Genomic DNA, 25,399 nt, shown 5'->3' on the forward strand with positions numbered 1-25,399 from the left:
ACTAAGGATTTTTTAAATAAATATTTTTGCCACCTTTTTATTTCTATTCCACAATACTTGAGATGGAACTTTTTACTTTACAACATTTATATGACAGTACTTCCTTATCACATAATTCTTTGTTGTAGAAAACAGAAGTTTTTCTGCTGGCTCCCAGGCCTCAACTCGTAGATTTCATGATTAATAATGACTTAATCCAAATCAAGAAAACAATTGGAGGAACACTTAGATATGAGACAATGCATTTATTAAATATAGTTCATAAAACACCTTTGAATGAGACCATAACGGTCATCACCTCTTCCCCATAGATTGGTGAAGAAGTAGCAAATAATAAAGAAATGTAACATGCCATTAGTGAGAGCTTTCATTAATGTTGAATATTCACAACCAGCTCACTTCAAAAACAACAAAGCTGCTCATCCTTGTCTCCGCTCCTCACTTAGCATGTGTGTAAATATGAAGTATTTGGAAATCCAGGTGATGCTTCTATCTAATAACCCCATGATGAAAATGACCTGAAGAACTCAACATGGCACCAAGCTTTACAGACGCATGATCCTGTTATGTGTGTAATACAGAAAGCAATGAAACAACTGCAGTGCATGACATTAAGGATTTTGGGAGATGGCCCTGTGGGCCATCTAAGCTAATTTACAGATGGCCCTGAGCCCAATAGAGATTGCCCTGAAAAATGCGCGCGGACGAAATGACACACGAAGGGTTTGGGGGGCCTCCTCCTAGAACATTTGGATTTTTGCAGGCCTTAGATGCTGTCTGGTGCATTCTCTAGACTGAATTATAAGATGAACCACCACAATATTATATTGTACAATTTCAATGTTATTCTTAATTTCACTTGTTTGTTTGTTCTTGTTTGTGTTTGCTCTCTTGCATGTCCTGCATAGCTATAAGAAATACTTAAGCTGTTGGTCAAGACACTTTCCATCTGATGAAGGCAAATGCCTTCCCAGATGTAAAAAAGTAGAAAACATTACATTCAGTTGTAACTGCCAAAACAAACATTATTTACACTATTATGGCCCCTGTTAAAAATGTTTGTAATGTTATCTACTGTAAGTTGGTCGAACGAATGCCTCCTCATCCGGAAGCTGACCGAGCAGACCCGAGCAGCAGTCGAGAGGAGCCGAGCGAAATCCGCGAAGCACACAAAATGGCGACGTCAGAATTCCTGTTAGCCGGCAAATCTAAATCTCGAGCTAAATACTAGATGGCCCCGGGCCATCGGGCAGCCCTTAATGTCGAGCCCTGATGTATACACGTACCATTTATCACATTTAACACCTTTATAACCACTGGAAAATGTGTCTCCACAGTATCTCAATGATCCCTGGTTATATACTGTGAATAGGCTGTGCGTCCTGTGAAGATGCTCATTCTTATAACAAAATATACCATGCATAACTTTCAATAAATATGAAATGGATGATGAATGAAAGAAAAACAGTTGACTTTCTATTCTTCTTCTTATGTTAAAGACAAAAAACATGGTTTATTCTAAAAGTAAAAATACCTCCAGTCTTTGGTTAATAATACAGTCACTATCTGTGGTCAGAAGTTGACTGCTTTCAGCTTCCTCTCCTCCTTCTCAGTGAGGGGCTGCTGGGTGAGGATCTTGTCGTGCAGGCGGTGGTGTTTGCCGATGCCCAGCTTCGGCAGCCCTCGGTTCAGACCCTCCAGCAGCACGCAGGCCTTGCACAGACTCTGGCTGGAGATGTAGCCGCAGCGTTGGCAGGTTCCCTGCACCGGCATCTTCACCCCGTCCCGCACAGACAGGTTCTCCCCCGAGTGGATGATGTCCATTATAGAGCTAGGCCTGACGCTCTCCAGGTCCTTCAGAAAGGTCCTCGCATGGCCACGATAAGCATTGGGGGAGTAGATACATTCAGTGGAAAAGTAGTCCAACTTCTTAAAGTAAGCGTACAGAACAATTTCTTTCTCATATGCATATTTGAGGGGCTTGCAGCGCGGCACGACCCCATCACCTTCGCTGGATGTGGAGACGGCCGTGCAGCGGCGCAGACGAGCTATGTCCCCTCGCAAAACGTTCATCAAAACAGTCTCTGCGATGTCATCAGCATTGTGACCTGGGATAAACACAATAACAACAACACAATATTCAATCTTTGACATTAAAAGCACATTATGTCATTTCTTTGCCACTAGGGGTCTAATTTAAAACACAGCACCAAAAAGGCACATATAATAACACCAAAATAGGAGATCAAAATAAATCATATTGCCTTGATTCAAATGTCTCTAGATTTGAAAATGTGTGGAAACATTTTGTATAAAGTAAGATCAAAACTCAAAAAATTATATACCAGCTGTTTATAGATATATTTGGAAATGTCACATATTATATCTTTAGTCCTAGCACTTCTTAGTCACATTTCAAAGTAGCCCCCACAAATAGAATCAAATACCGTGGGAAACACTGAAGTAATAGTTCTTGGAGTTACCTGTACATATCTTGTCCACTTTCAGCATGAGGGCTCCTCTGTCGAGCGCCTGCCTTCTGAACACGCCGCAGAAGGTGCAGTTATTCTTCCGTCCCACCTGCTTCACTATAGCGTCCATAGTCCAGCCATACAGCTCCTCATACGACACAATCTTCAGCGGCAGCTCATACTGTTGCTGATTCCTCTTCACTGTCTCCAAGGAGTCATCTCTGTAACCTGAGATACCCTCGTCCACCGAGAGAAGCATGAGTTCAAGGCCGTAGTTGAATCTCTCATTAAGGAGCTTCATGACATGTGCGAGCACTGTGGAGTCCTTTCCACCCGAGGCAGCAATCCCTACAATTTCCCCATGTTTGAACAGATTTGCTGTCACGATGGTCTGATGCACCTCTTCCTCAAAGGCCCAGAAGAAACACGCCTTGCACAGCGAGTGGCCAGTTTTCGGACGTTTTAGCACAGCACGCTTGTCACCACAGCTACTGCAGAGGACAGGCATCTTGACTGTTGGAGGAGGTTATGGTAAAGGATAACATGTTCAAAATTAGTTAAACAGATATTTCAATCCCTCACATAAAGTGCAATCTTACAAAACTCTACTGACCCAATGGTTTTAGTGTCAAGGAAGTTTTTCTTATACATACATTTTGCTTTCATCCAAGTAATCTTACACTTTTGTTAAATCTGTATTTAGTTTACAAAATGTGTCCGTTGTTTGTTGATCAGCTTTGGTTATAACATTGAGAAGCCGTTGTCCAGGAGGTGAACTGCTAAATATGTTTGCACTTTTATAATTTACATTATATATAGTTTACTTTCAGTAACGTTTTTTTCTCTCCAGTTCTGTCAAATGCAACCACTAATATTCTGCTTTATTGTTATTTTCCTTTCTTGATTTGTGATATAAATGTTACTGACTGAAATGTTAATAAGAAACAGACAAAAACAATACAGTTTAAAAGGGAGGAAGTAACTTGTACAATGTCCCATAGGTTTTCTAATGTATTTGAGGCCTGCCGAATATAAGAGTTGAACAAAACGATTGATAAAACCTCTTTGAACAATTAAACAGTAATGTATTTTGGCAACCAGCATAGCTAGTTTACTTTACTTTAGTTTTTAAGCTTAATAAGATATACAATACAACTAAAGTTAGTACAGAAAAACCCTAAAATTAATGCAGATGGTGTTATAAGCCAACTGGTTTCATAACATGATTACATGAACAGCTCTAAATTAGCTAGCTAGCCTTGTAAAGCGTAAAAGTCACATTTAAATTAGGTTAAAAAAAATCATACCAACGTTTCCAATTAACCGAAGTCTGAAGTGAGAATGTAGCGATTAAGTGTACATACAGCTTTTCTTACTCAAACAACGTAAGAATTACAGGTCTGTGAGTTAAAGTAGCATGTTGTTTCATCATGTGTCGTTTGCTGGAAAACCGGAAGTGACGTCACCTGCTTTTGCCCCTCCAGCACAACGTAGCGGTCGGAGTTGCCCAGTGCAACATACAAACTGCAATTAAAATGGGTTTCCAAGTACATTTTATAGATCTTTTTAATGACATAATCAGAGGTGTTAATGACCTAAGTACATTTTTTCAGGTACTATACTTAAGCACAATTGTGAGGGACTTTACCAGAGTATCCATTTTTTGCTACTTTGTAGCCTACTTCTACTCCACTTCAACTCACAGGAAGGCATGTACTTTTACTCCACTAACTTTATTTTATAGCTTTATTTACTTTGCAGATTTAGATTAATTATATAACATTTAATCAGCTACACCTGGAGTAAATCGACAAGCTACCCTGCAGTATACAAAGAAATTAAAACTAGTTCCACCGTTACCAGCTTTGATAACACTTGAATGCGTCAATAATAATATTCAATATATATTGTGGGGGAAACTTCTGTAGCAATTGGAAACAGGACTCAGAGAGACACGAGGAGAGCTGGAGCTTTGATGGCAAACACTGACGGTTTATTTGGAGCTAGACATGTCACGGGCCACTTTTTGACCACACGGTTGAGATGCCACAATCAATTCTGAAGAAGCCTCCTGTAGTTCTAGGTTTTAACTAGTTCAGAGTGTAATAATCAACCCCGAAAAGGATGTGTTCCAGGTGTCCCACAACAATAACTATCTCTGACCGATAATTGCCCAGTCATAAACAACAACAAAATGGTTGGGAAATAGCCGCTGCCCAAGGTTGGGCATCTGCGTCAGAGGGCAAAAGGCAAACATAATAATAAAATTCTGGAATTGGGCGGTCTACATAATGAGTGCTTTTACTTTTTGTAATTTTGATGCCAATACTACTTGTAGGCTACTTTTACTTATAAGTAAGATTTTGAATGCAGGAATTTTACTTGTAACAGAGTATTCCTGCTCTTCGGTAGTTTTACTTTGACTTAAATACACAATCTGAGTACTTCTTCCACCTCTGGACATAATGAACGTAAATTCAATTTTCACTCCCGATGTTTCTTTAAGATATTTTTAAGAAGTCTGGCAAAGACACAAGATACATCATGCAACACAGTCTAATGTAAGCAATAAGGTTTTATTAGTTTGCTTGAAAGAACGTCACTACTGCAACAGCTGCAATAGATATCAAAATGCTTTAAGGTGTAAATGAAGGACAAAGAGGGGGGGGGGGGGGGGTGGTGTGATGCTGGGAGGGAGCAAAGCTGCAAGTTTCAGGTTCAATGACAGGAAAGAGTCACAAGCTTAGTTGACGGGTTTGAAAGCACCCCTCTGATGCCACTGCATGTCTCTGACGCGCCGGACAGACTGGATCTGAGGGGTCTGGGCTCCGAACTCAGAGCTGTCCTTATACTCCCCCTTCTCAAACAGGTACTGATAGCCTCTGTAGCCTGGATACTGATACCCCACCCAACTGGAGCACCAGGAGCACAGAGAGAGAAAATAGATCAGAGTTATAGGTAAGAAGAGACATTCAGTTAGTGCAGCATGACATAGCCTCTGTATCCGATGGACTCACGTGCCACTCTGCACCCGGACAGAGGAGACCTTCTCCTGGTAGCCGTGTGCGTGAAAGCTGGGGACATCATCATCTATGATTTCTATCTTCTTCCCTGCAAAGCTGGGGTTCTCGTAAAGGACAATCTTGTGCTCCTGGCTGTCCTGTAAGCGAGGAGAAAAGTATTTACAAAGTGGATAACTTATTAGAGGAATACTATTGATACGTTTGTATCAATTCTAGAACCTGTGAACATTGACCTCGCAGGCCTCCATGGTGGCATGAAGAGTCAAAAAACAAAGAAAGGCCTGATGAAAGAGCTGTTTTGTTTTACAGCAAAAGCATATCAAAAAATCTGTTTGAAAAAGCTCATAAAACTTGTGTAGTATAATCAATCTTATTGATCATGATTTCACTATAAACTTACTTTAAAGCACTTCTGTATCAACAGAGGATACAAAGGACCTGATTTATAATACACCAGCTGTCTGAGTTTGTAAAAATATGTTTTGTTAAAGTTCTGCCGTTTTTAAAACGCTGCCCCTGTTTCCTTCAATTCATCTCAAACTTTCTCTGTGTTTTGAGTCTTCGTTCACCTGGTAGGCATGTAAAAGTTCTCTTCAGGAATTCAAGTAAGCATGGGGAATAAAATAAAACTTTGTGGGACAACTGGGGGATATACTAATGTGTTTTACGTTAGTTTGTATGTATGTTTGTTACCACTTTAATCGGGCGGAAAGCAAGAATGGTGTCGCTGCGCCTGCTGTTGGTCCAGGAATCCCAGCGAGGATACTCCCCCTTCTCATACACATACTGCTCCCCCTTACAGTTGGCCTGCTCGTATCCCACCCATCTGAGCGTGAGGAGAAAGAGAGAGATGGTTGAGTGAAAAACAGTCAAAATAACACATTTAGTCGTTACTTTTCTGGCCATTTTACTCCCTTCTATATCATCCTAAATCACTGGAGCTGCCATGGCATGACGACTTGTCAATAGGTCAATTCACAGAGAAACATTTGGATAATCTTCAACACATTTTTCCATTCAGCAATGTCAGAAATTAATATTTTTAACCCTATCAAAGAGCTTTTATTGAGAAACTATTACACAAATATGTATACACTATATAAGCTCACAGTTTTTTTTTAAGTTTTAGTCTCTGTCTGTCTTTGTGCCACACTCACGGTCCACACAGCACCAGTATGGAGCCCACTTTCTCCACGCCTGCTTCCAGGACGTTGTTGCAGGGACCAGTCAGCTCATGGCAGCGTCCCTGGAAGTTTTCTTGTTCATAGATAACCAGCTGTGCACCAAAGAGAGAAAAGGGGAAGAATTTTTTTGAATTTCTGGTCTCTAATTTTAAGATCTGTTTCCAATTATGTTTGGAGGAGGCAATGATCCAGAACAACAAGTTCTTGCTCCAATGAGGAAGTTGTAAATTGTTTTGTAATCTCATTTCTCCCACCTTAAATGCACTGGTGCCTGGCTGCTGCTGCTTGGATGCAGGGTTCTGGTGATCTGCGGCCATAGTGAATAGATCAGCAATCAAGAAACTGCAAAAAAAAAATACAATTAGTTTATCCATGGATGTCTACATGATTTATAAATGTTTACATTTAAAATGCTAGTAGGTCAAACTCCTGCTAAACCCACTTTCATATATTTAGTTTCACAATGGTTTAACCTTTCAAATGCATGCTAAAATGCACATCACTCTTCTTCAAAAAGTAACTTCATATTCTTCTCACACAAAATTACAATAATGCAACATGGAAAAGAGTTTGTTGCAATGACAAATAAAAACACAGTATGACAATGAAAACAAATACAGATACACTTTAGAGAAAATACAGTGCTACGGACATGAAGCTCTTACCAGTACCTGTCTGTGCCAGTTTGCCAGTGTGTTGTGATGGCACGAGGAGCTCAATATATACGGGACGCCCAGGGGTGGAAACTCTGCCAACAGTACCCGCAGTGTGCACACCGGCTGCAGGTCGGCCTGCCATAGGCCCAGGGGACTGAGATGAGGGGTGACCGTGTAGCCTCCCCCCCCCATCCACCGCGGGGGGTCAAACCCCCACAAAGTTATTTCATTAGTTGTCAGTTTTGTGCAGCCAGTCATTGTTCGATATCCACATGAATCAGCACAAACAGTGCCAAGAGTCCCGCACCTACAATGAGAGCCGGAGAGAGAGAGAGAGAGGACTGTACAAAATCTGTGTACAGTGCTGAAGAGACTGAATAACAAACCAAAAACACTGCTAAATGTTTCCACATCCACAGGAGTCAGTTTATTTGATTTATGTAATTCACTGTTAAGGGTTTAATGTCAAAATGTGTTGCCTCTGTTGTTTAAAAACTCCAAAGCATGCATTTTTGTTACCAACCTGTATACTGTAGGCTGCATTTCTCCTGTTTGCAGTAAAATAGTTTAGTGTTCAAAGCCCTGAGCCTGTTTTCAGGTCTCAGGCTTGAAAATGACATTCCCATAACAAATGACCATATCTTCCCTTCTAAAAGGGTTAAATTAATAATATTTTTTCTCAAAGCAAGGTTACCTCTGTGAGTTGGATGTAGAAGTGTCAGAATCAATATAGATGTTTTTATTTTAAATTAAATCAGATTGAACACAGTAAAAAAATGTAAATTATTGTGTCCGTCCAAAGAAAATAATTACTTATAGTGCAAAAACCACCCTTGAATGATAGGATGCTAGACTAAAAGCTTTAGGAATCCAAACTACAACATATAATAAGTACCCTGTATCAAGATTGATGCAAAACAAGTGAAATTTGATCTTTTTAGAGAGATTTAGCACAAACAAAACACTTCTGGGGTCATTTGGGTGGATTTGACCTATCTCTGGCCCCCCTTGGTCGATTTTGATGATTGACACCTCTTTTTAACCGCTAGAGCCAATTGAATCGAGGGGAACTCCCACATAACACACACATTACCAAATAAGGATTAAGAGTGACGCATAGCCAAAACCGGAAGTCACTCTTGTGACTACCACTTTTACTCTCCGATTTTTACATAAAAATTGAATAATACTTTTTTTTCAAAGTGACAGACACATTTAATTAACCTAATGATTAACACACAGCCGTGTTTTTTCTCGTTTTAATGCCATTGAACATGACTTTTGATCAGAATAACAGCTAAGGTGAGACGATGTCCCATTTTTCCTCCGTAATGCTACGCGTTGTGATGTCTTAGTTTGCTTCCCCTGTCGCAAGTTCGGATCGCTCAGTGATGATACTATACCTATATAATCTGTGGAGTGTCAGCTTTCATCGGATATCTTGTATGTGCAGTTACGATAAGTAATAAGTTTATCTTTATCTTGAGTTCTGTGCCAAAGTGCGTTAGCATTTTTCCGCTCAGGGGTCATTTAGATGCTTCTTATGAGACTTGTGTTTTGTTTTGGTAAAAATGGTTTGTATCGTCAGTTAACTGAGATTCTTCCCGTTAATCTGGTATAACACATTAATAGTTTTTTAAATATTAAGATGCCCTGAGACACAGTGTCGTGAAAAAAAAAAAAAGACCCGCCAAAGCGGAGGGTTCTTGTTTCAGTAGGGTTATACATTAATTAGCTGCTTTAGTTTTATATTTATTCATCATTTTTGCATTACCAGTATTTAATTTGAACATTTTATGAGACTTCATATGTTGTTTACTACCTGGAGCACTTTATGTATTCTAGTGCGCCATTTATTTAAAAATGTTAGTTTTATCATTATCTTTTTCTCACAATACCTTTTGATATTTTATTTCATTTTCATTTTGTATTATTTAATTATCTGGTTGTTTTTACTGCCTCATTGCAGTCGTGAAATGTTTTAATCTTTGTTCCACATCATTTTGATATTTATTGGCAATGCAATTACATACAACTGATGCTTTATTATAAAAACCTTTCATAAAGGCTTACAAACATCGATGATTGATACACCTTTCTTCTGCTGGGCCGTAGAAAACAATTATTTGTATGGAGAAATATATTACTATTATAATTAAATAAAGAGCTAAGATCTATAGCCCCTCTCTCCACATCTGCTGGTGCTTCAGGCAGTGAGTCTAAAATAAAATCTCTTTATAAAGAAATAACCACCTGTGTAGCTCCAGGCGTGTTAAACTGACCTTGCACTGACCCAAGTGAAGAAGTACAAAGAGAAACATGAAACATGTGGAAAAACAGATCTCAGTTGCTATTTGTATTCTGTGCTTGCCTTTCAAAAACAAGTCTGTTAGCAACTCATACAGATCTAAGAAGTATTAACAGAGTATTAAATAATCAACACATTATGTAAAACCCAAACACAATGTAATGTTTGACCTTATTATGTCAAATTTGTATTTATTTATTAAAGAAGGGATAATGCACATTCATTAACATGAGCACGTGAGTCGATGTGCCAGATTTAGCCATAGAGGCTCATTTCCATCTGCAGTCCCTGGCAGGTAGATGGCATAAGAAAATAAAACATACAAAAGCACAGAACAACACACACACACCCTCATTGTGTAATAATCTGCTGCACAGCCTGAACAAAAATGTATAATAATTATAAAATGATTATACATTGTTGTAGTGGTTGATGATATTCGCTCTTCTTTTTCTGACTCACCTTTACTCACCACTGGGTCACCAGACCCTCCTTTCACCCACACACTAACCTCCTTTTCCCCTCTCTCTCCAAGTGAGGTTCTTACCCTCGTTACCTCTGCCCGTCCTACCACCTGTCCTCTGGACCCTATCCCCTCAAACCTCCTTCAGACTATTGCTCCTGATATTCTACCGTTTCTCACCCATTTCATCAACACTTCTCTAACTTCTGGTCACTTTCCAAACAGTCTCAAGGAGGCAAGAGTAAACCCTCTCCTAAAGAAACCGACTCTCAACCCGTCTGATGTTATAAACTACAGGAATGTCTCTCTCCTCCCGTTACTGTCTAAAACACTTGAACGCGCTGTCTTTAAACAACTCTCCTGTTATCTCCATCAGAACAACCTTCTGGATCCGCACCAGTCTGGTTTCAAGGCAGGTCACTCAACAGAAACTGCTCTCCTTGCTGTCTCTGAGGAACTGCACACGGCTAAAGCAGCCTCCCTCTCCTCTGTCATCATCCTTTTGGACCTGTCTGCTGCATTCGACACGGTGAACCATCAGATCCTCCTTTGCACTCTCCAATAACTTGGAGTTTCAGGCACTGCACTTTCCCTCCTCACCTCATACCTCAAAGACCACACCTATAGGGTAACTTGGAGAGGGTCCGAGTCCGACCCTTGTCAATTAACTACAGGGGTCCCTCAGGGCTCTGTTCTTGGTCCCCTCCTCTTCTCCTTGTACACAAACTCGCTCGGATCTGTCATTAGCCCGCATGGTTTTTCATACCACTGCTAGGCTGACGACACCCAACTAATTCTGTCCTTTCCCCGCTCAGAGACCCAAGTCGTCGCACGTATCTCTGCTTGCCTAGCTGACATCTCTCGGTGGATGTCTGCTCATCACCTCAAGCTCAACCTTGACAAGGCTGAACTGCTTCTCCCTCGGGAAAAGATTGTCCCACTCTTGACCTAACAATCAACATCGGCACCTCTGTTGTTTCCCCGACTCAGACTGCAAGAAATCTGGGTGTGATCCTAGATAACAAACTGTCCTTCACTGCAAACATTGCTGCTACAACCCGCTGCTGCAGATACACACTTTACAACATCAGGAGGATACGTCCCCAGCTGACCCAGAAATCAGCGCAGGTTCTGGTCCAGGCTCTCGTCATCTCACGCCTAGACTACTGCAACTCCCTCCTGGCTGGTCTACCTGCATGTGCCATCCGACCTCTGCAGCTCATCCAGAATGCAGCGGCTCGTCTGGTCTTCAACCTTCCAAAACTCTCCCACACCACGCCACTCCTCCGCTCCCTTCACTGGCTTCCGATAACTGCTAGAATCCAGTTCAAGACACTGGTACTTGCGTACCATGCTGCGAATGGATCTGGCCCTTCCTACATCCAGGACATGGTTAAACCGTACACCCCAGCACGTGCACTCCGCTCTACATCGGCCAAACAGCTCGCTGCACCCGCACTGCGAGGGGGACCCAAGTTCCCATCAGCAAAAACACGTGGGTTTGCTATCCTGGCTCCAAAATGGTGGAATGAGCTCCCCATTGAAATCAGGACAGCAGATAGCTTGCACATCTTCCGGGTCAGACTGAAAACTCATCTCTTTCGACTCCACTTCGAGCGATAGAATTACTAACAAAGCACTTATATACTAATAAAGGACTGGCTTATCCAAAGCCAGTTGAGTAGCACTTGAAATGTTTTAGCTCTATGAAACCTGATGTACTTATATGATTCTGTTTTCTTCAAGGTTGTATCTTCCTGGTCAAATGTACTTATTGTAAGTCGCCTTGGATAAAAGCGTCAGCTAAATGTAATGTAATGTAATGTAGTGGTAATTACAAAATGGGAGATTTGCACTCTTTCTATGTCATAGATTTATTCTGCTATCTGTAATGGCAATGTTTTCCCACTCATTTCGTCCTGATTCCTGATACATACCAAAATGTGGGAATATACACTGTATACTGAGATCATTTAAAGCCTCTGTGTGTGAATATCATTGTGCATCCCTACCTATATATATAGCATACCGTTTTTTGAGGGCACTGTCAAAGTATTTAAGGTTGCTAAATCAATTTGTTGGAACTTATTTGAGAAAATCTGAACAAGGATTTGGGTTTTAGAGCACATGCCAACAAGGCTTCATGAAAACAACGGAGTTAAATGCAGGAATATCACACTGCAGCCAACAAATACTCCAAAATACACAAATCTGTATGAGGACCCTTGAACTAAAATCTTCAATGAGAGCTTCATCTTCATTTGTAAACTACAGATGTGCTCACAGCTGCATGTTGTTTTTTGCAAGTTTTCATGACTGGAATGTGAGAACAAGTATAGTAGAGCACTGCTGGAGACACATGGAGCTGTTCTGTGTCACTATTATTTCAATTTGTAATAATGTTGCCAGGAGAATGATTTCTATTTTGGAAATATAACATCAACATCTGTTAAATAAAAGCCTGCATGTTCAATTTAATTTCATAAGAATCATGAAAAGTAATCATGTCTACAGATGACCAAACTATACTTTATTGTAGACTAATTCGTCAAACTAACTAGTTCATCAGTTCCTAATGTTAACTTGTTCACTCGTCATGAACCACTAAATGATGATGACTATCAGAGAGAATGCAGTGCACTCTGTTTTAATATGAAGCATGAATAAAGTATGACATCAGCTCACTTGCTGTAAAGCAGATGCGTCTCAACATATTTGCTGAATAAGTCATGTGCTCCAGAGATGCACGAGGCTTTGAGATGTGTGACTACAATGTAGACAACACAAGCAGAGAAAGTGGCACACATGACTTGAGAGTTTTACGCAGTGGTGGAGAGAAACAAAGTACATTTAATGAAGTATTGTACTTAAGTAATATTCATACATACTTGTACTTTACTTAAGTATTTCTATTTATGCTACTTATACTACTGCTCCGCTTTTTAACCCACTACACTCATAGTTACTAGTTACTTTGTACATATAAAAACACATTAAATGCTTTTATGATAAGATGTAGCACGGTACTACGAAAGTACCTAGTATCTTAAAACTAAAATTGGTTTAACATGACAGACACAATATTTGTATTGTAAACCACTACGAAAAGAAGAATTCTGCAAACTTACTTTTACTTTTAAAACTGAAATGTATATATATATATATTAACCTTGGTCACATATCTGTATATGCGTTCATTCACCTGGTCAGAGTTATAACTCATGTTGTTTATATTCATAATAATGTTATTACATGTTTATTCATATTTGTATTCTTATTATACCATGTGTACTATCTGTGTTTCTCTCTTATTATGTTGCTGCTATAATACCTGAATTTCCCTACAGGGATCAATAAAGGTCCATCTTATCTTATTTTAAAGAACATGAACCCAAGAATAATTCTGCACTTGTACTCAAGTAAAACTTTGAATTCAGGCTTTGTACTTGTAATGGAGTATTTTAAGACCATGCTAATTCTACTTAAGTAAAGGATCTGAGTCCTTCCAAAACTTGTTTTACTTTACAGATTTCCCAATGTGTTAATGCCTCAGTTTCATTGACTGAAAAGCAAACAATCAGCAACAAGCAGCTCCAGGTCAAAAATCTTTTATTCGCCAGTGAAACATACATGGCACACCTCATGGGCGCACGCGTTTGCCAAGGTCAGGTTAAGGCACTGTCGGCAGCGTAGGGAAGGGGGTACTGGGTGGTGGAGGTAGGGGGGGGTCCTGCTCAGCTGGCTCCAGCTGTGGCAGGAGGTGCAGGAGGTGCTGGGGTAGGGTCGGGGTCGGGGCCGGGGCCAGGGGCTGGGGCGGGGGTCGGGGCCGGGGCCGGGGCAGGGTCTGGGGCAGCGAAGCAGCCCTTCTTGTGCCACTGCATGTCCCTCACACGTCGGACAGACTGGATCTGAGGGTCTGGGGCCTCCCAGTCGTTCCAGTGTTTGAAGTCACCTCTCTCGAAGATGAACTGGCGCCCCCTGTATCCGGGGTAGAGGTAGCCCACCCATCTGCAGGGAGGGAAAACAGTGAGCAGGTCCTGCCGCAGTACTGTCGTACCAATAATGACGTTCAAGAACGGCCTGTCGTGTATGATTGCTTAATTCTATAACACATAGGTTTGAGCAAGCTCTCTGATTGGAACTCGTGTATGATTGCTTAAATAAACGTTGGAAATACAGTAGGTTCTGCAAGAGGTGAAAAAGTATAAGTTTACCTGTCCCTTACAAGTAAACACATTAAACAGTTATTTGCTTTGGGTAGGTAAAATAGAAAAACTAGACAATGAAAGTGAATTTAGTAAAGGTCTTACGTTCCGTTAAGTGCCTTCACACTTGCCACACGGTCCTGAAAACCGTGTTCCCACAAACTGGGCACATCATCGTCAGCAATCTCCATCTTTCTACCGGTGAATCCTGGGTTCTCGAACAGGTGCAGCTTGTGTTCAGCACCGTCCTGTAGAGGAGAAACAGACACAGGCATCTTACAAATGTCTCCAGTGTGTTAAAACAATGATGTTTGGTGTGCAGCTCACATGACTCTTATTATTGACTCTTTCAATAACCTTGAACAATTTGTATATACATTTTACTATCACTCTCAACCTCATGCATACTTGTATAATGTACATAGAATCCTATTTTTATATTGTATTAGAAGTAGGTCGGTCTACTACAATGTATTCTAACTTATTCTGTATATTTTATATATATTTATTAGTGTGCAATGCGTTGTTTACATGCTGTTCCAACGGGTTTCCAGTTTGGTTCCAATAAAGTCCATCTAATCTAATTCAATATACCTTTCCTGAAATGTTGCCTGACAGGAAATAATTGCTAATTATAGGTGCAACAGTAAGTCAATGGGTAGAAAAAGAATAGCCAACCTTTTTGATGATATGTGATAACTGATAAAAGGTAATTATTCATGAAGAAATGTCAGGAAATGCTGTTATCAGCCTCTGGTTTATATCATGTTAAGCTGAATATTAACAACTGACATTTGGATGGGGATGGACATGTGTCCCTATATTCTGACGTTTTAAATGCCAAACGATTAATCCAATAGAAAAACAATAGGCAGATGAATGGATAATCTAAGTGTTTGTGTAAAAAGAGTCAGTTTTCTATTATACTGTTCACCCACCACTTTGAGTGGCCTTAGAGAGAAGAGGGAGTAGCTGTTCTGACTGTTGGTCCAGGTGTCCCAGCGCGGATACTCGCCCTTCTCCAGAATGAACTGCTCCCCTGTGAAGCCATGCCGATCGTAACCCGCCCAGCTGAGAGGGGAGAAATGGGAAAAGAGGAGCTTTATTTTTGCCTGACACATAACATTACATTTTACTGTACCATCCTTGAAAAACACAATTTCTTGAGTTTTGACAATTTAAAGTCTTTTAAAAGTATGTGTTTTTTTTATAAATGTTTACATGGACTGGCCCCCCCTCCCTTAGGGGAATTCATCAACAAAAAACACACTGGATGCTGCAATAGGTCAGAAACCAGAGGACACTGTGAAGTCCATCGTAGACGGACCACTTTTGGACAAAATGTCCTCTCCATTAAAGGCAGCTCATTCTGGAATAGCCCCCCAACTGAGATACGGGATTGTCCCACTCTCAATAGCTTTAAAGGTCAACTCAAAGAATGGTTGAGAAACAAACAGACTTGCAGTCACCGTTAAATGCACTTTAACACAGGGGTATCTCCTCTTGCACTTTAGGTAGCTCTTGTATCTTCTCTTGCACTTTATATGTCGTATCTGCTACATTGTACTGCCATGTGGTAAATACTTGTGTATGCTGCTCTTGCTCTTTTGCACTTTTTGCATATCATGTATTTTGTTTTTGCTATGTTTATAAAATGTAATTTTCTGATGGAAATAAGCTCAAAGCTAAATCTGGCACTGTTACGCTTGACACATTTGAGTGTTTTAAGTGTTCATTACTGTGCATTGTCCCTGCCAAATAAACGATTAAATTAAATGAAATGCTGTCGCTTTCATCCAAAGCGACTTAAAATTAACCATGAAGATACAAATTCAAAACAAGAATCATCATCTTCAAAACAGCCAACATCAGTGCTGGTACATTTACAAGTGATATAGGAAACTTTCTTCTTACTACTAATATGGATATTAAATCGGTATTGTGATGAGACACAACTTCTTAGATTTTGGATATCGTAATATGGTTGACTATTTTGTACTTTTAAAGGCTGTGTTACAGTAAAGGAATGTCCTTTTCTTTCTAATTTGTAGATTTGTCTTTAACCTTAAGTCCTTATATCCACAGTACTGATGATTATTTATTAAAAAATCCCATTGTCTAAATATTTGTTATCAAAGCACAAATAAGCCACCCAACAACATTGTTATAGATATCAAGGTTATATCAAATGATTGTGATATTTGATTTACTCCACATCGCCCAACCATACTTACAGTGTATACATATGTTTGGACCAGTACTTACGGTCCGGACTCGACTATCACAGATCCGACTTTCTCCAGTCCCTTCTCCATCACATCTTTACACTCTGCAGAAAACTCCGCCTTGCAGCCCTGGAAGTTTTCAAACTCAAACAGAAACACCTGGAAGACAAAAAGCTGCAGACTCACTCCCTGTTTAACATCAAGTCAGTGTCCATGAGGTGTGGTTTGGATATAGGCCTTCATAAAGGGGCTAATATTGATCCTAAAGAATTGATTTCACTTGACCAAACAGTGGGGGGGAAAGTATTCAAATCCTTTGATTATAATACACTAAAATACTCTGTTAGTCTGTTAGTTAAATCTTGCTTTTAAAATGTTATGTAAATACCTGAGTAAAGGTACTTTGTTACATTACACCACTGCCAAAGAGAAAATCCAAAATACCCACTTACAGCAACATGTATTCTTATGTGTGTTCACCAGGTCACATTGATTTATTTCTTTTTTTAACTAAGGAGATTTTGATCCAATTTGAGGACATTTTGGCTCCTTCCCTGACCAAACCAGGTGTCCAGCCCTGCACAGACTCTGTTTCTCAGCACCTTATACGAGGCTCCAGCTCCTCCCTGGCTCTTCCCTGCCGCCTGCTGCTCTGTGGCACTCTGCTGCTCCGACATCCTCCTGATCCACTGCTCATCCACTTTGTGCCAGCAGCAAACACACAGACAATGCACCATCCATCATGCATGCATGTTCAGGGACGGAAACACAGACAGGAGGAAAAAAGCTCAATGTCAAGATTGCAATATATGACTCAAGTAGTGGATTGTATTCCTTTTGTAAGGATAATCATTAACTGAATAGGACACAAAAGATGATATCATCCCTTAAAGTGTGTCCATGATACTAAAATCATCCAAACCTTGGTCTCCACTTGATGCAGCACCATCTAACTCCATTGCACTGGATGTATTACCCCGCCTGTGTCCACACTGAGCTTTTTACCTGGGTATGTCTGCTAGGAAGTGGTACTGTCCCTCTTTGTTCGGTGCCACTTGCTGTATGGTGGGGTTGAGCCATTAAAGGGAAGAGACAGGGGGGGTATTTATGGTTTATTTCTGGCCACAACAGCAGAAAAAGGGGAGCTGTTGATACAGCAAGTCTGTCACTCACATTGTGTCCGTAACGCTGCCTCTCAATAGGCAGCTGTGTTGGCACGCGCTGCCCTGCCTGTCCATCCGCTGCCAGCGAGCACTGTGTGCGGGCACGGGGAAAGAGAGCCAAGAGGATTCAGCAAACAGCCCCGCTCAGCACAAACACACACACACACACACACACACACACACACACACACACACACACACACACACACACACACACACACACACACACACACACACACACACACAGGGATTAGACACACAAAACTTCCTCTCAACCCAAATGTAGGTTAGTGGTATCAAAAATATGTCCATTCACGGGATGCACTGTATAGTAAATCTGTGAATTCATTTATAATAAGGGTATCGGTAGAAAATATAAAACCCTTATAATAATTAAAAAATATATTTGGGAAAAATATAGTTTTAAGTTCACCGATTAATTTATTCGGACCTCTTTTGACCTCAAAGTAAGACTTTCAGTAAATTGATTGAACCATAAAGAGTTGCACATGTTACCATCCCTGAGGAATACCTACAGTGGTCTAAACATGTTGGCTTTTTAATAAATAAACCTTAACAATACAATCTTTTTCATGTCTTCCTTGTAGTTTCCTTTCCTAACATTTTTCTGGAGGAAGTTGAGTGCCTGAATCAACTTCCTGTTTTTTCCAAAAGCACCTGATACTTGCTAATCTACACTCGAGTATACTGAGCAAGCAATCTTTCCTAAAACGATAGAACATTTCGTTTTTTAAAATATCCACAAGGTTAAACTCTGCCAGAAAAACTCTAGACCAATGTTTAACTCAAGTACATTTTATTAAGAATGTATCCACTTTAGGACACTGGCCAGTACAACACAGTGCAATATACATCTTTACTTTCAAATAAAAAAAGGACAAAAAATAAACCCTCACATTTTTATGACAAAGTAAAAGGTCACGTACATAGAAACCAGGGACAATCCCCCCAGAGGACTTCGACACATTCACTTGCATTGCATGAGAAAATCTCCAACAACACAGGAGACCAGACGAGAGGCAGAGGTCAGTGCCGTAGTGTGTCGAGTGACAAAGTGCTTTATAGAAGCGCAGCAGCAGGAGGAGGATTACAGTAAAGGTGGAAAGCAGGTGCAAATGTTCAGATGCTTTTAGGAGTTCCATTGAGTGATTTAAACAAAGTAGTGAACAAATAATCCCTCCACTGGAGCACCCAACACTTTCAGTTTGACGGCAAAGATTGTGCATGCACATTAAAGGGGACACAATTCCACATTTTGTTTGAAAAACAACAAAAAGCATGATCAAATCAGGATTTAGGAGTGTGTGAGGGCTAAAATCTGAACGTATGGCTTTTAATAAACGCTACAATCATTCTGGGAAGACAGGCTGATTAGTGTTTCTCTTTTATAAAAGTATTTGTGCTGATAAGGAGTGTGCATGATTGACATATGCAAAGTCCCCCGTCCCTCCTACACAAAAAACAAAAATATATTTAAACAAAAACATATGTACAAGATGCAGCAACTCTGACACTGTTAGGGTTGTGTGGAGTGTAACAAAGTCTATTGTAGTGATGCAACACAAAACTAGTTCTCTGTTAAATCAATCATAATACAAATATAACATCTCCTGATTACAGATGTTAACAAGATTTACACTAGCAATAAAGACAGCAGTGATTTGTTCTTTATGTTCAAGAGGGAGATCATTAGCGTCTGAAATGACGTCCTATGGCAATGCTTGTGTGACGCCCCTCAACATACTGATAACACACACATTATGTTACGACCTGTACACACAAGTCAGGTCAGGAAACCAACACAGGCATCTTGAAGAGGATTTTCTGGATCGTCCTCCAGCGTATGATGAAGCTCGTAGAGGAACGAGTGTTGCGTGGTCCCACAAGTCAAACATTTCTTAACTTTTTGCTTAATACAAAATAGTTGTTGAATACATCTGCAACGGTTCGTATATAGAGAGCACAATTTTGATGATCAATTCATCGTTAAAGCAACTTTTACGCAAACATGTCAGAAAATTATATTTTAACCTCTCAAATGTGGACAATTCTTGCTTTGCTTTATTATAACTGAATATCTTTGGGTTTTTGACAAAAACAAAACAAGCCATTTACATCACCATGGACAGTGTTTTCTGCCATTTGTCGACCAAACAATGAACCAATCAATCTACATAATAATCAGCAGATGAATCGATCATGAAAATAATCATCAGTTGCAGCACATTTGCCAATGATCTCTCCCTCCCCTCCTGGTCCCTCTTAAAGTGTTCATGTGAAGAGCCTCCTGCTGCTTCAGGAGAGCTTCCACCGGTTCAAGCATGAAATGGATGAAGCAGAGCAGCACGATGTTTTTGTTTCTTCTTCTCTTCCTTGCTTGTTTTATTCTTTTCCCAAAAGACAGAGACTCTCCGTAAAAAAAAGGCACCATGCACATTATAAACCCAGATGGGAAGAGAACAAAAAAAAAAAAAGGTCAGCAGCTGTAGATTCCTCTCTCCTACTCTCCAAAGTTAAGGCTTCTGTTTCATATAGATTCATCTGATAAGGCCACCTAAAGGGGGTCGGGTGAGGAGAACAGGTGTTAAAAGATATTTAGGTATTTTTTGTTAAATACACATTGAAAGATGGGGAGACATTTCAAAAGCTAACTCACCTCATTAATATCTTAGCTTTCATTTTCATACTGACTCAAGCGCTTCTTGGACTTCAGCTCTTTCAACCACTGCGGTGAGTCCTCCTCGCTGCACAGAGAGAAGGAGATCAATGAATGCAGGAGAAACGTCAAACACTGGAATATACAAGGCTTAGTGGTTCATGTTGAACTTCAAACCCGAGGGTAAAAAGCTCAATTAGCAGTGCAATTTTTGAGTTTATTGTTTCAATCCTGTGTGAAGTTTAAAGTAAAAACACATTTTTTCCCCGGAATATAAAAAGAGAGCACAGAGAATGCATCGAGTGGTAAAATTAAATGTTTTGTAATCAATAATATTTTGCACAGTAAATACATTTAAAAAATCCAACCAAATCCGTGCTGTGAAGTTTAAAGTTTAGTGCAGCCAAAATAAAAAGAAACATTACTTAAAGGTGGGGTAGGTCATTTTGGAGAAACCAGCTCGAGTGCGCTAGAATTTGAAAATACACAGCCGGAAAAAATCTGCCACTTCCTTACAGAGCCCCTCCTCCAACACACAGGAACGCGCACATGACCAATGAGGGCACGAGATAAGTTTGGCATCAGATGGAAGGCTGACAGGCAGGTAGGCCATCCAGTTATTTTAGCCGGCTAAAATGATTGGTCGTGCTTTTTACAGCACTACAGCTTCCACAGATGAAATGTTGTTATGGATTTTTTGTCAAAGCACTTACTGTAAGATATTCATTGCTATCGGGATGTTAAGAGCATTCCATGGAATATAACAAAAAGTGTATCTCGAGCCGGTTTCTCAAACTTACCTACCCCACCTTTAAGAATTTACAAAATGAGAAATGTTCTGCCAGCATTGCTCTCCTATTTGCAGCATTTCTTTTATATTAATAACAACAAATAAATGCAACCAAACCCCTCCCTTTATGAGTTTGTGCACAGAGCCTCAGGAAGAGAGCCTGAGTTAACGAAGACATTTGATTACCACTGATGTGTGAACCATTATCTCGGGCTAAAGCAAAGAAAACCTGGCTCTGTCCAATTTGATTCCCATCTCCCCACTTCTGGTCTTCTCTGCAAAGAAAACAAGTTTTATATGAATAATTGAGCTTACCCATTCTCTTTCCCACCAGCTGGGGGCAGTACTCGCGTTGCCCGGGGGAGAAATGGGGACTTGGGAGAGCGAGAGAGTTGTGAAGGAGAGGGAGTGGATCCGTCCATCTGACCGTCAGATTCGCCCCTCCTCCTCAGATTGGCCTGACAAGAGGAACGGGACAGATGTAGGTACTTTAATTCATAAGAAGATGTTATGACATAGTGAGTAGGTGAATAAAAAAAGAATTCGACCCTGGTATTTTGTTGCTATAAATGTACACATAAATAACATACAGTTAAAAACGATGACCATAAACATTTAACTACTAAGTATAGACTTAAATATCCTCAGAGTAGGAGAACAGAAACGGAGCTAAAAACAAAAACAGAGAACAGGAGACCACAACATTGAGGCTGCTATCCACTGCGCCATTTTGGATTTCTGAGAAACGAATCGAAGGTATTGACAGAACAGTTTAATATAGATATTAGCTTATCTTGTAAATGTTGAGGCTCACCTTTAAAGCTGAAGGGTCCAGCCCGGTGAACAAGGGGATCCTCTGCGGCTGAGAGGAGACGGCAGGGCCGGCCTCGGCTCCTCTGGTCCGCTCCTCAGAGTCACAGTCATTGTCCTTGCTCTCAACCTTCGCCTCTGTCATCGGGAAAATATATATTTTTATATCACATGTAAACATACAGAATACTAAAACGGCACATTTGCAACTGCATCTTTTGAATTGGCTGCACTCACGTTTGAGAGACAAACATGAGCTGCTTTTTTTTTTACTTCTTTCTTTGTGTTTTTAGCTACAGTATATTGCTGCCAGGTTTAAAAACACAAATGCCTTTTGCAGTACATTTTCATTGCACATTAAAACTGGTTTCCTGGCAACAATTTGAAATGCTCTTTTGTTTGTTTGTCAGGTAAAGTTTTAGTTGAGAATAGGAATCTTGAATACAAAGCGTGGTCCCTTGATCTTCTTGTGTTAGTGCTCACCTGTGGAGTCTCTGTAGAGCCAGTCGTCTGTGGCTCCTCCCTCGGCCGGGGACAGCGCTACTGTCTGACGGGCAGCTCTGGAGGGGCGGGCCCTCGGGGCGCGCTTCTTCACCAGGTGAGCTCTGGAGCGCAGGGCGCTGGTGTCTAACAGAGCGATCGGGACCTGGACGTCCAAACAGAGAGAAATACATAGGAGATTAGGTTGAACTTCCAAAAATTGGAAAAGAAAATGCACAAATGTGTGCCGTACAGTATCACAGCCCGAAGCTCAACAAAGAGAACAAGCCAAACATGCCTCTAGTGAAGCGCAAGGGGTTAAAACAGCAGCAGACATTAGCTGGGGTTAACACTCACATCAGGGAAAGGGAGCGGCTGGCTCTCAGATGTTGATTGAGGAATGCCGTCCGGAGCGTCGCTATCAAACCGTGAGCCGGGATCAGCTAGCATGTGCGGGGGGGTGGGCTTCCTTGGTGAGGGGCTCAGATTACTTTCTGAATTGGGAGTGGCAGGACTGAGGCTGAAGTTAAGAAGAGAAAAGTTATAAAACAAATGTGTGGTTGCTTTAACCGCAGGTACAATCCCTTGTACAATCAAATAGAGCCTGAGTCATTTATTCCCTTTTGTTGGCAAACAAAGATGGAGCTGACGCGCCTAAAAACAGGGGTAAAGGTGAAACAAGAAGGATGGACATACATGTATTTATATTATATATAAAACACACTACATCTTATTTTTTCTTTTATACAAATTTGATATAATCTCTGTTCTTCTTGTCGTTGGTTAACGATGTGATGATATTTTCTGACCACAGGGGGTCAGTGAAGTAACAGAGAAGTCATGGAATTATTGTAACTTTTTTATTATTATCCACCATTCCTCCATAGCTAGAAAGATAAACAAAGATTGTGGTAGTTTGTGCAACACTTTAACCGGAGCATAAACAATGACAGAAGATGGCGTATACATCTTACTGCCTTCAGGTTCACTTTCAGAAGGAGTATTTTCATTCTTTGTTTTCTTTAAGCTTGAATAGCAAAACATTGACGTAAAAATGAAAAAACTTGTGAATTTGTATTTAGTTTGAGACGTAGACTTTAGTTTATATCGACTAACTTTAGTCACATTTTTAAAGGGCACTAATCTGGATACAAAAATCGAAATAAATAAACATGAAAGGATATTTCCCCGAACACCATGGCTGTTTTTCATTTTCGCAATTGACGATTTTGGGTGGTTTGGGAATATTGACCTGTGTTGTGTTGTGTACTTAAAAACACACTGAAAACAAATAAAAACAAATGAAGCACCAGACGAAATGAAAACCGTGTGTTCACCTGTCATCAGTGCGCAGTCCTGTCTCCCAGGTGCCATACTGACTGTCAGTGTCTCGGACCGGTGTTCCCGAGTCCTCCTCCTCACCACTGACGCTCTGCTTCTGCTGCACCTGGGAGAGAGAAGAGGAGAACAATTATGAATGATTGAGGAGGAATCAAACCAGCTCTAAGTTATATAACAGACCGGCTTGAGAGACGCCAGCAGCCGCTCTCACTTGACATTCAGAAAATACTCTCGGAGTAAATCTCTAGGAATCCAAGCTGAGAAGTCACGGTGAACAACGATGGACCAAAGATTTCTTAAGGGATGAGGTGTGGTTCACCCTGTTGATAAGTGTGATGCCATCTTTTAAAATGCTGTGATTGGTTATTAAAAAAACAAAAAACTATAATAAAATTAATTGTAGCTAAACTACAAATACAGATCTACGTATACTGTTATTGTATTATACACTTATTGCATTATGTGCACATTTCTCCCTCCAAGCAGTGGTTTAGGATTTGATCAGAACGAAATGTTAAAACATTTTGTTGTTACCAAAAGATGAACTTGCACACTAGGCTATTTTAATCGTTTTTGTATTATGTGCTCATAATTCATGCCATTGCCTATATAAGCAGCGGCCTTAGCTGCCATGCACAACTAGAATTCACTTGCAAAAGTTAAGGCGCTTATGGAGACATTTTTGTACAAAATAAATAAAAACTTCATACAACTTCAGTTTCGTAAATATTTGCAAAAAGTTGATTTACATTATCATTGCTAAGTCAAGCCATATAGTATGTGGTCAATAGAGCCAGCAGTTGAACAGTAATGAAAGGTCAAGGGATGAGTTAATGGAGACCAGAACGGGGACACTAACGGAGACGGGTGGGGGGGGTGATTGACTCGGTGTGTTTGCTGTGTACTGAACCATGCCGCTTTTAATGAGGCTGGTACAGAGGACATACTGTCTCAATAGAAACACGGCATGAACTGACAAGCCTGGCCTATATAGGGAAAAGACAATAGAAAGTCCTTCTGTCCTCAGATGTTGCCGAAGGAGTGGAGGGAGAAACGTGATACACCTGGCTCTGATGTTGACCGGTCTGTAAGCGGTGAGGAGGGTTCGCTTCATGTTTATGTGAGGAGTGGATCACAGTTCTCATTCTTAGAGCTTCATGAATGCCTTCCTTGTTTTCTTTGTGAATGTGAGAGCAGAGCTACAAGAGTACTTCAAAAAGAGCACGGCAGAGACATTGAAGAGTGATACATTTGGATTGTGAGACCATAAGATTGCTAAAGAGAAGAAAAAAAAAACAGCAGTTCAGGATGTCCTTTATCAGCTAAGCCTTTCCTGACAGGAACAAAGAAAACAGTGAGAAAGGCTCCCTGTGTCGGGAAAAAACACTTCTTCTCAAGTTCATCCTCTTCTCAAGGATTTGTAGCACTCACACTTTTCATGTTGACACCACAGGGTCACACCACTTACCCTAAAATACACACACTTCACAGTGCTGCTGCCACTGACAACGAAGAAACCTCTCCTCCAAATCAGACTGGAGGTGGAACATACAGAAACACTAGCAACGTACTTCACTTATCTCGTGATCTTCGGGTTGATTTA

The 25,399-nt window shown here is 40.5% G+C and overlaps 4 protein-coding genes across 9 annotated transcripts in view; all 4 read right to left on the reverse strand.

Annotated features, from left to right (window-relative positions):
• Positions 1-230: 230 nt before the first annotated feature.
• ctu1 (cytosolic thiouridylase subunit 1 homolog (S. pombe)) lies at positions 231-3,974 on the reverse strand. 2 transcript variants are annotated; one of them, XM_079685863.1, is made up of 3 exons: positions 3,938-3,974; positions 2,484-2,984; positions 231-2,108 (listed from the first exon to the last, which is right to left on the reverse strand). In XM_079685863.1, the coding sequence occupies exons 2-3, from the start codon at positions 2,977-2,979 to the stop codon at positions 1,573-1,575; spliced, it is 1,032 nt and encodes a 343-aa protein (XP_079541989.1). In that variant the 5' UTR covers positions 2,980-2,984; positions 3,938-3,974; the 3' UTR covers positions 231-1,572. The 2 variants fall into 2 exon arrangements, with proteins under 2 accessions (XP_079541989.1, XP_079541988.1); XM_079685862.1 differs by lacking the exon at positions 3,938-3,974 and adding an exon at positions 3,779-3,927.
• A 1,164-nt stretch (positions 3,975-5,138) lies between these two features.
• Positions 5,139-7,432, reverse strand: crybb2 (crystallin, beta B2). 2 transcript variants are annotated; one of them, XM_079690702.1, is made up of 6 exons: positions 7,344-7,375; positions 6,933-7,020; positions 6,652-6,770; positions 6,188-6,320; positions 5,489-5,631; positions 5,139-5,383 (listed from the first exon to the last, which is right to left on the reverse strand). In XM_079690702.1, exons 2-6 carry the CDS (start codon positions 6,993-6,995, stop codon positions 5,215-5,217), a joined length of 627 nt encoding a protein of 208 aa, XP_079546828.1. In that variant the 5' UTR covers positions 6,996-7,020; positions 7,344-7,375; the 3' UTR covers positions 5,139-5,214. The 2 variants fall into 2 exon arrangements, with proteins under 2 accessions (XP_079546828.1, XP_079546827.1); XM_079690701.1 differs by having other exon boundaries at positions 6,652-7,020; positions 7,350-7,432.
• Positions 7,433-13,697: 6,265 nt separating this feature from the next.
• On the reverse strand, positions 13,698-17,821 carry LOC307044078 (beta-crystallin B3-like). 3 transcript variants are annotated; one of them, XM_079689118.1, is made up of 7 exons: positions 17,709-17,821; positions 17,541-17,593; positions 17,138-17,235; positions 16,576-16,694; positions 15,249-15,381; positions 14,416-14,558; positions 13,698-14,113 (listed from the first exon to the last, which is right to left on the reverse strand). In XM_079689118.1, the coding sequence occupies exons 3-7, from the start codon at positions 17,210-17,212 to the stop codon at positions 13,840-13,842; spliced, it is 744 nt and encodes a 247-aa protein (XP_079545244.1). In that variant the 5' UTR covers positions 17,213-17,235; positions 17,541-17,593; positions 17,709-17,821; the 3' UTR covers positions 13,698-13,839. The 3 variants fall into 3 exon arrangements, with proteins under 3 accessions (XP_079545244.1, XP_079545242.1, XP_079545243.1); XM_079689116.1 differs by having other exon boundaries at positions 17,458-17,593; XM_079689117.1 differs by lacking the exon at positions 17,709-17,821 and having other exon boundaries at positions 17,541-17,600.
• Positions 17,822-18,498: 677 nt separating this feature from the next.
• LOC307042196 (uncharacterized protein) overlaps positions 18,499-25,399 on the reverse strand; it is a 30,610-nt gene continuing 23,709 nt past the window's right edge. For both annotated transcript variants that reach the window (XM_079685937.1, XM_079685938.1), the window contains 7 exons: positions 23,793-23,902; positions 22,813-22,975; positions 22,459-22,621; positions 21,980-22,113; positions 21,481-21,623; positions 20,376-20,463; positions 18,499-20,273 (listed from right to left, as the gene is read on the reverse strand). In XM_079685937.1, coding sequence (XP_079542063.1) covers positions 20,388-20,463; positions 21,481-21,623; positions 21,980-22,113; positions 22,459-22,621; positions 22,813-22,975; positions 23,793-23,902 — 789 coding nt within the window. In that variant the 3' untranslated portion in view covers positions 18,499-20,273; positions 20,376-20,387. The remainder of the gene's footprint in view (positions 20,274-20,375; positions 20,464-21,480; positions 21,624-21,979; positions 22,114-22,458; positions 22,622-22,812; positions 22,976-23,792; positions 23,903-25,399) is intronic.

The sequence above is a fragment of the Notothenia rossii genome (genome assembly GCF_949606895.1).
Source record: "Notothenia rossii genome assembly, chromosome: 6".
NCBI classification, from domain to species: Eukaryota; Metazoa; Chordata; class Actinopteri; order Perciformes; family Nototheniidae; genus Notothenia; species Notothenia rossii.

What these genes read in the sequence shown, in the direction of transcription:
- ctu1 (XM_079685863.1), bottom strand. Translation starts at nt 2,979, where the DNA reads ATGCCTGTCCTCTGCAGTAGCTGTGGTGACAAGCGTGCTGTGCTAAAA. An exon ending in AGTGGACAAGATATGTACAG is followed by an intron (nt 2,109 to 2,483) that starts GTAACTCCAAGA and finishes TGTTTATCCCAG; the next exon opens with GTCACAATGCTGATGACATC.
- crybb2 (XM_079690701.1), bottom strand. Translation starts at nt 6,995, where the DNA reads ATGGCCGCAGATCACCAGAACCCTGCATCCAAGCAGCAGCAGCCAGGC. An exon ending in ATACTGGTGCTGTGTGGACC is followed by an intron (nt 6,321 to 6,651) that starts GTGAGTGTGGCA and finishes CCTCACGCTCAG; the next exon opens with ATGGGTGGGATACGAGCAGG. An exon ending in CTTTCCGCCCGATTAAAGTG is followed by an intron (nt 5,632 to 6,187) that starts GTAACAAACATA and finishes CCTCGCTTACAG; the next exon opens with GACAGCCAGGAGCACAAGAT.
- LOC307044078 (XM_079689116.1), bottom strand. Translation starts at nt 17,494, where the DNA reads ATGGAGTTAGATGGTGCTGCATCAAGTGGAGACCAAG. An exon ending in TGCATCAAGTGGAGACCAAG is followed by an intron (nt 17,236 to 17,457) that starts GTTTGGATGATT and finishes GCTGGCACAAAG; the next exon opens with TGGATGAGCAGTGGATCAGG. An exon ending in CTCTAAGGCCACTCAAAGTG is followed by an intron (nt 14,559 to 15,248) that starts GTGGGTGAACAG and finishes TCTCCTCTACAG; the next exon opens with GACGGTGCTGAACACAAGCT.